Source organism: Centropristis striata, chromosome 2, assembly GCF_030273125.1.
Source record: "Centropristis striata isolate RG_2023a ecotype Rhode Island chromosome 2, C.striata_1.0, whole genome shotgun sequence".
Lineage (NCBI taxonomy): Eukaryota > Metazoa > Chordata > Actinopteri > Perciformes > Serranidae > Centropristis > Centropristis striata.
In genome coordinates, this window is record NC_081518.1 from 42,602,825 (window position 1) to 42,615,339 (window position 12,515).

Genomic DNA, 12,515 nt, shown 5'->3' on the forward strand with positions numbered 1-12,515 from the left:
CCATAGTTTAAATAAATTTGCTACAATAGATAACTCTGGATAATTCTGAGATGTATTTATGAGCCAAAGATAAAATATTCAAATACATTTCTGCAGCATAATCCAACTCTTAATTCTCCGTTTGTGTGCTCAGTATGTTCCAAACACTTTTTTTTCTGTTCATATCACTTACCATGAAGTTCCAGCAATGACGTCATGTTCTAAATGTTGTATTAATGCTTAGTTTAGTTGAACATTTTCAGCTTTAGTGTCAATATAAAACCTGAGTTTCTATATAGATACCATCATAATTGGCCTACACCTTTTCCCCCTCATCAATCATCTACGGGATCAGTTACGCATCACACCTGACTTATTCAGAGTGCATTTGCCCACCCACGCTGCATTTTCTCCCCCGAGGGAAATAGATCTGTGCAGCTCGCCGCTCCTTGCTTCACCTCGTGGATGTCTGTGTGCCTGACATGCGTTAACATCTCCCAAAAAAAAAAAAAACTGTCTGCAATCATGGTTTTGACACAGTGAGTAAGGCACGTTATATGTGGGGAGATGAGTTTCACGAGGTTTACATCGTGCTCCATATTAATCATAATAAAAATAATTGAACACCCTCATAATTAGTGCACCTTAAAGAGGGGGGTAAACTGCAAATCAATATGGAAATAATGATGCCAGTTCGGTTCAGTTTGAATTGAGTTAAGTTGCAGTACCGTATAAAAAAAACAACATTTCAAGCATCAAAGAGTTTGCGGTGTCACCCACATATTCTCACCACTGCTTGAGAGTTTGCCCCACATTCTCACGTCATGTTCACTTTTATACAGGTGGCATGTGCATGACAAACAATCTGCCTAAGCAATCTTTATACATGAGACCACAGGTAGTCTTGAGTGTAAAACCACAGTCGCTTTTTAAATGTACAGTGTGTAAAGATCAAGTGACATGAGACATCAGCCAGCAATAACAATCATCCATAAAACACAACCTGTATCCCAGTCACAGCTACTGCAGCACAGGCCATTTGGTGGAATAAGTGGAATAGATGTGAACTGCATGGTTAGTGAGCACAATCCAGTCACACTGAATGAGGTCCAATCAGTCCAGAACATTGAGCATGAAGTGACCCTCTTTCGGTTCAACACAATTCACATTGAGTGGGTCTGTGTGTGTATTTCTGTGTGCCTGTGCATGCACGCCTGCTCTACATGAGTGCATGAACTTGTATGTAAACTCTCGTTGACCGCTGTCACTCCAGACACACAAGGACGGCACACAAAATACAAACACGCACGCACACACCTACACAACAACACTACAGGACATATTCAATTTAACTTCCACTTCCCTTCCAGTGTGTTATCAAACTGTTCAACCTAGAGAGTCATAGTTTCCTTTCTGCCTCATCACCATTTAGCCCACTTTTTCAGGAACTGGTGCAGAAAAACAGCTTGAGTTCTTAGACCTCAACAGCCTACTGTATTTATTGTCATATTCAATATGCACATTCCACATCAGCATTCTGCCGTTTATCTGTGTGCTGATGCGTATACTTGTGTTTATTGGACTGCGTGAACTAGATTATCCAGACATTATTACCTGTGAATATATTTACTGTTAATAGCTGATGTTATGGATCACTGAGTGCTAGTATTAAAGTTACATCTTAGACAGCATGACAGTTGCTGGACTAGGACTTGCTTCTTCTTTTTATGAAAGTTGCAAATGGACCCAAACTCAATACCAGGCTGTGGTGCTTCTAGTCCGGCGGCTTAGGACCAGATTTGGGAAGAAAGGGGACACGTCGGACAAAAGCACCACATTTTTTCCACATGCTCTCTATCACTATAGGTTTCAATTTTTGGTAGGAGCCACTTCATCAAGATTGCAGATCGAAGATGGCAGCCATATAAAATCTATGAGAACCAGTATATCTTCTAAGCCAATTAGAAGGTCAATCTTTGTGTCAAAATATACATTTTCTGGGTCCAGGAATCATTTAAAGCTGTTGAGAATATCACTAGATGATTATTTGATCAAATAGATATGTTCATTTTGGCCATGTATTTACATAATTATTAGATTCCAAACATTTTCAGCTCAGGATTCTCTGCTGCAGCACTTGAAGCAAGTTGCCTACCAGTCTGGGTGAAAATGAACATTTCTATTTGATCAAATAATCATCTAGTGATATTCTAAACAGCTTTAAATGATTCCTTGACCCAGAAAATGTAGATTTTGACACCAAGATTGACCTTCTGTGTGGCTTGGAAGATGTATTGGTTCTCATAGACTTTATATGGGTGCCATCTCGGATCGGCCATCTTGATGAAGTGGCTCCTACCAAAAATTGAAACCTGTGGTGATAGAGAGCATGTGGAAAAAATGTTGTGCTTTTGTTCAGCGTGTCCCCTTTATTTAGCTAAGCCGCCTGACTATTCTGGCTTGTCAAATGATTGAATAGTGCGACTCTCTGGGTGTAGACTGTTCCTATAAACCTGTCAATGGTTGGGTCTCTTACGTGTCATTCTCCCTCCCCTTCCATCTATTTTACACGGGCATTGTTCATGCATCCTGGGCTTATTCCTGCCAAAGATGATAGTGATTGCTTTAAAGAAATATAGACAGGCTGAAGCGTTTTTTCCCCTAAAGCAGAATGATCATGGGTGCAGTGAGACCATTCTCCAGGGCTGACACAGCACTGTGGAGATAGGTCTGGCTATGGGAGACTGCTGATTGAACTCAGTTGGTAATGGTAGTGGGTGGGAAGATGGTGGGGGATCATTATCACTACATTACAAACTCCTACTGGTAGGTATAAGAGTGTGTGCAATCGGAGCTACACCCTGCTGTACTGTTTATAGTCTCTGACACACAGGTCAGTTTAAAAAAAAAGAAAGAAAGAAAAACATCACAGCGCCTGCAGTGTTTGGAACTAAAGTACTGGTAAAGTCCTAAGTTTCACCTTTTGTTTCACCCGTTTCATGCCAATAACTTTTTTTTTCTCTTCTGTCTTTTTCCATCCAGCTCCAGTCTTTCCTGCAGGTTAGTGTGTTCCAAGTCCGGATCAACGAGTGTCCTAGTTCAGAGTGTGCCGGGGCCGGTGGCTGCACCAACGTTTTGAATGTGCGGGACACACCCACGGTGGTGGATTATGGGACTTTGAGTCTTGTATCTGTGACAGTGGACTCCACGGCGGTGTGCTCCTGCCCAGGCAGAGAGCAGACCCATCAGCCCTGCACTGCATATCCCAGAAACCCTTGCTTCAATGGAGGTGTGTGTGTGGACACTCAGCATGGCTACAGGTGAGTTGAAAATAAACGCCATTGCTTTTTTTTTTTCTAATAATGTGCAACGAAATGCTCTTGTTTTTTGCAGTTACATTATGATAGTTACCAATTACAAGATGTTTGATATCTGCATGCCCAGAGGTAACAGAGCTTATAAGAATTAGTGCAGATGAAAACAGTTTATTACCTAATCCTCCTTTCACTTTGACTTTATCACAGAAAAAAAGACAATAACCTAGGGCATCAGTGCTATTTAGTTTTCCAAGTAATTTACAGAAGAGAAAACTTAGATTGCTAAAAAAGTAAAAATATGAATATATGAATACAATGATGCAATATTCTGAAACTGTTTACATGTAAATGTTGTATCACTGTGCCGGTGGTGTCACTTTAGTTTTATTTGACTGAAAATTGGACACTTTTCATACCCCACATGTATACGTGTAAACACACACTATGCATTCAGTTTGTTTCACACCTAAAAGTTACTTTATCAGTCAAACTTTGACTTAATCAGTCTTTTGCAGGAGAAAATATGAAATGCAATGTTTCATTCCTCTACTATAAAAACTGAAATTACTTTAGCTTTTATTTCTGAATCCCAATGTGCAATTGTGGTTTGGGAGGTCAGCAGAGTTATATAGAGTGAGCTGGGAAAATAGGAACAATGAGCTGGAGATGAAAAAATCACAGAGTGCAAAGGGTAATTTTGGACATGATTGTACACTGGAATAGCTATCTGTGTGTGTGTGTGTCTCACTCTTTCTCTCTGTTGCTTCCTCTTTCTTTCTCACACTGTCCTTGTTCTTTATTGTCGCCTGGCAATGGAGGTTAAAAATTGAGATTATAATTTTGACCTTTGTCTTTCTCCTGTTGCCTTAATTATGAAGCCTCATTATAAGAGGTTTAAAAGCCAAAGGCTCCTTTAGGTCTCACTTCCGAAAAATCATGCTACACAGCTTGTAGTACTCTTGAGTTATTTCAGTACATTTTTCAGTACAAACGTCAAAGAATCACCATAAATTGTCACAGTATTTAGCTAAAGAAGACCTTTTCAAATACCAAGGATCAACCATGTTCTCTTAACTAACCTAATGAGCATAGAACCAGTACATTTCTGCTCCTGTCTAAAATAATTGTATCATTGCAGTTCATGCATCATTACTTACACACTATTAAAAAAAGGTAAAAAAAAAGAATAATACATTAAAAAAGTCAAAATGTATTATATATATATAATGACTTTCCACATGGGACAATAAACCATTATGGTGTCTTCAAAATACTTTGATTTAACAAAAAACAACATACAAACAGAAAAATGACCCAAAATGAAGAGCATATATTTTGACTATCTCAGGTGAACAGATGATAATTTATGCAATTCTGTTCCCAAATGCAAAATAACCAAGCTAGTGTAGTTAGGTTACCCGTTTTTTCTATTCTTGAGTAAGACTTTTAACCTACAGTTACCTTATTAACTTTGGTAACTTAAATGAATGAATGAATGAATGAACCCTTTATTGTCATTGCACAGAGTAACAAGTCCAAGTACAATGAAATTGAGCCATCAACCCGTCCAGAACGCATAAAACACCCACAAACAATATCACGAGGTAGACAGGACAGGAAGACAGGGTATGAAGAGAGAGAAATACAGCACACATGAGGAGAGGAAAGGAGGAAAAAAGCATGAAAAAAACCTCAGCAACATGGCACACATTTTCTTTGGTTTCTAACGGCTCAGCTACACTAAAAACATTAAGTCCACAAAGTACCTGTACACTTCTGTCCATCAGCTGCCAGGAATAACATGAGTTGTTGTTGTTGTTGATGTCTCCATGCTGAAGCAGAAACTACTCACGTAAAAATGTCACCTACATGAAAATGCATTTGAGCTTTTTATTTTTATTTTTTTAGGTTTTTCAAAAGCTTTTCACAATTTATTGTAGTTTCTAATGGCTCAGGTACACTAAAAGCATTAAGTAGTACTTTAAAGTACTTTTGACCATGTTTGTAGTTGTTGACGTCTTCATACTGAAGCGGTAAACACTTACATAAAGAAGTACTTATGAAATAGCTTTGATATTTTATAGATTTATTGACTTTTTCTGCTAAACACAGGATGTAGGGGTTGATCAGTCTGACTCCTCTAATGGGCACTTCAAAGATACCTCCCCTCTGCCTGAATCAGTAATGAACACATCTGTACAATAATTTGGCACTTTGAATCATTTACAATCAATAATTGTCAAAACCCATAACTGTATTTCAACATTGACATGTCAGAGTTTCTTTATTTCTTTTGCATTATGTTAATATGTTCATATTCGGCACTCACAAGTCATATAAACCTTTTTGACTGTACTTCAAAGCTTTTTGTTCGGTATATCCTGAAATTTGGTTTTGTTTTGTGTAAGGTATAAAAATGTTTTGTGATGAAACAAATCTGCAAATTATAGTCGATCTGGGTAGTGGTGCACAAAAATGTTCATTGATTAATTCAACCTTCATTTAATCAGGAGGAATCATGCAGGGCATGCTCTCATTTTTTAATGTAGAGGATACAGTTAAAGCAGAAACACAAAGAGTTCCCAAGAAAACAAGAAGCAGACAACATCAGAACAAAGTCACATTATAAAGGGGCATTAAAGCGCAGAGTTGTTTAATCATGCTTTTCAGTGGACCTTTACGTACACTGCAAAAAAAGAAAAGTTGGGTGAACTCAAAATTTCAAGGCAACAAACTTCGATAAAATTTTAAGTTGGACAATTAAACTAAATATTTTAAGTTTTGTTTTTGAGTTTGCTCAACTCTGAATTTCTCTGGCACGATTGTAAAGCCGCTATGAAATGTCAGCTAATGTTGCGACCACAATTTAGAGTTAGCATTGATACGCTAATGGCTACTCTTGTAGCTGTAACAAGCAGCGCCGCTAGCATCAGTTAGCCGCTAGCATCAGTTAGCCGCTAGCATCAGTTAGCTGCTAGCATCAGTTAGCTGCTAGCTTTCGCTAATGACCGGATTTCACAACAAAGAAATAAGAGTTAGCAGAACTATTGTCCCTTGTTTTGAACCCCAACTTAAAGATATAAGTAACAACAACTCACCAACTTGTTTTTGAGCAGACAACTGGCTTCCTTTGTTGTGCTAACTTACATTATTGCCCTAAATGTCAGTAATTTATATTTCCAAGTTTTACCAAATTAAATCACTGTTTTAGGCCAAAAAATACAAGTTGGCTTTTTTGCTGTGTTTAGTTGTGTTCAGTTTTAATGTCTGTTCTAAAATGAGTGCAGCACAAACTCTACAAGCAGCTTCCCCAAATGTAGATTTTGTAAACGGGACTTAAGCATTACCCCTCACTCGAAGGAGTTGAATAATTACTAAGAGACTGATTAAATAAGGAAACAAGTTGCCACTAAGTGCTTTATAAATACATAGAAACCAATGCCTGTCATGTCGTACCGCCAGAGATGCCCATCCAACCTTTTCATACAAAATGCACTGATGAGTAAAAGTCTCGGGAAGTTGAGGTTTTACTGAAATCACTTTGCCCTTCAGAGGAAAACCATCTAAATCTTTATATTAACATTTCAGTTGCGATATTAGTTCGGGCCACACATATATAGGACATTAGACATGTGTTTGTAAGCCGTTTCTCTGCTCAGCTAATCCTGCATTAATCTTAAACCCCAAGCAACTCATATTGTTATTGAAAGAAAAAACTGACATTGAGACATTGAGCCTTTCTAGAGGTTTGAATGTTCTCCCCAAGTGCATCAGCATCCGTCGACATCTTGTTGTGCTCGTTTTATACCAACTTCTTGGTTCTGCCAGACATAAAAAACTACCAATGCTTCAGCTGAGCTGGTGTACTAGCTGGCCTCCAGACCTGACCGTATGATGTGAAAGAGTAGGAAAGAAGTTTGATACAGTAATCCAGTTTGGCTAATGTTTCTAATTTCCCAACCGCAACAAAGCTCAAAGGTATGTACAGCATCAGAAAAGACCAGAACTACATCATGTTCAATAAAACCCAACAAGTCATTCATTTCCAGCTTTCAGTAATGTCTGGTCATGGTGAATGAAGACTGGCATGATATTTTATGAGAAAGAGAGCAGGGGAGAAGGTGGAAGTGGAGTGAGGAGTTAGGAGGAAATTAAGGGAGTGAAGATAACCTCAAAGCATCTTCTTTTGAGACTGAGGGAGAGATGAAGAAAGAATGTGTGTGTGTGTGTGTGTGTTCTTGTACTTCCTACATCGTGAGGACCGGAACATGTTTTTAACCAACAGAGTGAGGACATTTTTGCAAAGTGAGGACATTTTGGCCGGTCCTCACTACTTTAAAGGCTTTTTTTTTAGATTTCAGACTTTGTTTTAAGGGTTAAAGGTTACATGATAATGATAATTAACTGAAACTGTATTGTGTGGTTACAAAACTAACTAAAATGATAGTGAAAATGGCCTTCGTTTTCATCTTTGTCAACTTTTTTCATACGTAATGAATATGGATAAGGCAAAGGAAATAAAGGCAAAATTTACTGTGACCTCTTTTAATCTCCCACCCAACAAATACCCCATTATAAAAAACTAAAACTAATAAAAACTAAGCTAAAACTAAAGCATATCAAAAAATCAATACTAAACTAAAACTAGCAAACTCACCCTAGAAATGAATTAAAACTAAAGACTTCACTATTCCAATGAGGGCCCTCACAAAGATAGAAGTACAAGAATGTGTGTGTGTGTGTGTGTGTGTGTGTGTGTGTGTGTGTGTGTGTGTGTGTGTGTGTGTATCCATGCTGTGCTTAGTCTAGAGTCAAATTCTCTCTCAAATGATGTCGGTGATTAAAAAAATGTGAAGGAAATGAAGACATCAAAACAAACGACCTGCCCAGTGCCACTAAAGGAAACTTTTATTTAATACTATGGCAGCAAATAATCCCCTAACTGCTGAGCTCTTAATTTGAACTCCCAGGTCTTTTCACACTTATTTTGCTCATTAACAGCAGAGTATGTTGTTTCTCACTGGTGTGTTGCAACTGTAGATGAGGTGAATTAAAATGAAGTTGCAATTAGTATTTTTATTCATGCTGAAGGGAATTCTTGAACCTTGTTACAGTTGTTAGCAGCTGCTGGAGCTGAACATCACTGAAACTATTTCAAATGTGAATGAGGAAGAGCTGGCAGTGTTGGCAGTATAAGCTACAGTACAAGGCAAGAAGGACGTAATTGGATCGACTATGTTTACGGCAATTTATATAAACTCTAATGTTTACTCACCTCCGGCCAAATCCACAATATAACAATATATTTCACATGCTTTGCAGTAGCTTATGTGTCCAGTAAGAAGAAAGCCAACTCAGGGTTGGCATTGAACAAAATGAATGTCCCTACATGGATTGAATACCCTGCACATGTTAATCCTTAGTAAATTACTTTTTACGTAACTTACTTTTTTTTCTTTTTTTTTTTTACATAATTTCCTTGTTTTTTTAAGTAATGTCAATCAATTCACACAGTAGCAATACAAAGTGATTTGTATTTTAAATGGCTTCACATAGAACCTTTAGATCAATCCAGCACTTAAGAAATAATGCTGAAATGTTGTTTTCCAATGGGACAACCCTGATCCATGACACTCACCGGCTACTTTATTAGCTAACAAGGTGTACCTAATAAAGTGGCGGTGTGGTCGTCTACTACTGTAGCCCATCTGCTTCAAGGTTGGACGTGTTGTGCTTTCAGAGATGCTCTTCTGCAGACCTTGGTTGTAACGAATGGTTATTTGAGTTTCTGTTGCCTTTCTATCATCTCTGACCTCTGGCATCAACAAGGCTTTTTGGATCACTGGATATTTTCTCTTTTTCGGGCCATTCTCTGTAAACCCTAGAGAGGTTGTGTGTGAAAGTCCCAGTAGATCAGCAGTTTGTGAAATACTCAGACCAGCCCGTCTGGTACCAACAACCATGCCACGTTCAAAGTTGCTTAAATCAGCTTTTATTCCCCATCTGATGCTCGCTTTGAACTTCACCAGGTTGTCTTCACCATGTCTACATGCCTAGATGCATTGAGGTGCTGCCATGTGATTGGCTGATTAGATATTAAGGTTAACCAGCAGTTGAACAGGTGTACATAATGCAATGGCTGGTAAGTGTATATCCAATTGAATATATTACAAATACAAGTTATCTGATGCTCAAACTGGGAAACTTTTGGGTTTTTTTTGTCAATTTTGAATCATTATGAATTTCATGCATTCTGATTTACACAGCATCCCACATTTTTTGGAATCAGGTTGTATAAAAAAATATAGCAAAAGAGATGGAAGGAAGAGAAGAACTTTGTTTCTACTGGCTCTTTATTTTATGTTTTATTCAAGCATCAACAAAAAAAACTATTAATAAAAGATATGTAGCCAAAAACAGCCTCTTCTCTCATTTGTTGGCTGGACATTACGAGGATAATTTTAGAACATCAACCTGAAACAACCTGATTTTTCTGCCTGTGGCAAGAGAAACAAAGTTAAAGCTTAAAATGTGCAGATTAGTTGCATTTGAATAAAGAGCTTCAACAGGACTGGACTGGATTTGCCTCCTGGTAACCAAGAACAGACTCCGTCTGAGTGGACTCACCATCATGTGCAGTGATGTAGTGTCTTGATTGTTAGGACATGTACTGCCTTTGCTCGAATGTTTTCAAAAATGCGGCCGGGTCACAAACTTTCTTACCTAACAGCTAAATAGTCACTAAAATATAATAATAATAATGCATTTTATTTGATAGGGCGCCTTTCAAGGCACTCAAGGTCGCCTTACAGCATGGATAAAACAAAGCAGAACATCATACAATTTGTTAAATAAAGATGAAAATAAGAATAGAAATACATTAAACCAAATACAATCGAATATATTCAAATATCATAGAAAACATTTACAAATGTATTACAATAAAGGAGGGGGGTTGGTGCGGAGTTGAGTTGTGATTTGAACTGATTGAGAGATGTAATGCTGCGAAGGGAAGGGAAATATGTTTCTGAAAACATTAGAAGTTTTTGAACATCGACTCTACTTGGCTCTGGTTGTTTTTTTTTTTTGTTCATGCGTAGTTGATTCTTGCAAAGGCCATTAGGAGCACTGGGAGGAGGCAGAGGAACATCGTTTTTTTTTTCACAGATTATCTGTCATCTATTACTGGTAAAATTCCAAAAAGGTTAAAGTCTTCAACTTTAACTTAGGTATGTGAAATTGTTTCCCACATGTTTTAGATCTGTTGGAGACAGATTGCACTGGTTCTCCTCACCCTTTTAAAGATAGCAGAGAGAGGTAGAGGGGAGTGTAAGTGTAAAATGAACTGGCTCCAAAATATAACTACAGAATTCACGGCTCATATTCAGCAATTTCATTTCAGGCTAAATCTTTTCTTAATGTGCAATGTGGGTATTAACACCAAGAATGGTTTTAATACAGCAAGAAACAGATGTGTCAAGATTTACTATTACATTCACTATTCACATTACCTCCCATCAAATTATACCCACACACTTTCTCACACAAATATCCTGCCTTTACATTCTTGTATTGGTTTCATTTGGGGGAAATGACTTGGGGACAGCAAGAGAGATCCTGATAATTTCCTCTGTGAGAAATACCCTTATTAGCTCCAGCCTCCTGATGCCCGAGTCTGAATGAGACTCTCTTGCCTCCAGCAACAATTCAACACTTGAACGGCTCTTGCATTCATGCTTTAATACAAATGTATTAATTTGGCATACATATGGGCACTCACACCCAGAAAAACAGCAGACTTTAGCATGCATAGGAGGTGAGTATGGAGAGGAAATTGTGTGAAAATAGAACAAGAGTTTTCTTTGCCGCTTTGACATGTTAACAGAGAAACCACTGGGACTGATGAAGGGATGACACCATGATGTCAAGCAGATGTACCAGGGAAGAGACATGTCTCCCCTCAACAACATATATACAACAATATAAGGCGTTTTTACATTCGGCAAAATACGGACGTAGTAATAATGAAGGACATTAATACAGTTTAAATGGCTGATGTCACACTGAGGGAGGGAGGGGAGGTAGCCTGGCTAACACCAGACTAATCACAAATGAGATCTAGTCTGGGAACCAGCCATTCATTTCTCCGTAGATGAGGCGTGGTTTACGATCCTCCGGAGCTGTTTATTGGGCGCTTAGAATGTCAATCAAAAGCGTCTGTAGGTAGCTCTTAGCCAATCAGATCAGTTATACCAGATGACGTAGTAGAGCGACAGAAATGGATGTTTGTTGTGTGTGTGTCTGTGAGAGAGTGTTGTTTGCTGCGTTGCTTCTCCAGTTCTCGCTTTCTGCAAGATTATTTATTTTTACGCCTTATTCCCCCTCATGTCATTCAGCCACACACATCCACTGATTTTATGGCCAATAGACGAGCTGCTGCAGGTCTCTGGGGGCTCCGCTGTCCCCCGGCTCGTAGCCAGATCACCGGCGTTACAGCAGCGATCGGTAGCGGGGCTAGTTGGTAGATTAGACTTTTCCCAAATCCTGTCGGAAGCAAGGCTAAAACATACTTTTTCGAGGTGAAACAGGAGTGTAAAGTCAAACGTTGTTCTTCTTTTAAAATAAACTTTGGCTCTAAACTATTTAAAAGGCCTCTACAGCTAAAGAGAGTTTCGCGTCTGCTGCAGCCATGTTGGATCCGTAAGAAAACTACAAAACTACAGTACAAGCTTCCGTCTGCCAAGTAGTACGCGTCATCGTCTTGCCGTCCCTCCCCGTTCTGTGATTGGATCCCTAAAACAGGGCTAAGAAACGGCCCTGGTTGCCAGACTGCCTGGAGGTTCGAAATGAAATTTGAGCGTGCAAGGCATTATGGGTATACCCAGGCTAGAGGGGAGGTGGATTGATCAAACAAACGGCAGACTTTCACCCAGGAGAACGGGTTCATGTCCTATGGGAAAACAAAAGTAAATTACTTTTCACGTAACTAACGTTTTTCTTTTAACATAATTTCCTTGGCTTGCGGTTTGGGAATTACGTTTTTAAAAAAAATTTAACTTATGGTAACCAAAAATGCAGCGTAGTTCACAACCATGAATCGTACATGCATGCATAATGACGTGTGTGGTATTTTAACAGTACCGTGAGCGGCAAAACACTCGTATGGCTCATTTTGACAAACGATCACGTGTCATTATGGGTGGTATTGACAAATGCTCT

General features: G+C 38.7%; 1 protein-coding gene across 1 annotated transcript in view; it reads left to right on the top strand.

Moving 5' to 3' along the window:
• The window catches only part of si:ch211-186j3.6 (neural-cadherin), a 393,221-nt gene that overhangs the window by 249,847 nt on the left and 130,859 nt on the right, over window positions 1–12,515 (top strand). Inside the window, exon 26 of the mRNA XM_059351714.1 lies at window positions 3,022–3,299. Coding sequence (XP_059207697.1) covers window positions 3,022–3,299 — 278 coding nt within the window. The remainder of the gene's footprint in view (window positions 1–3,021; window positions 3,300–12,515) is intronic.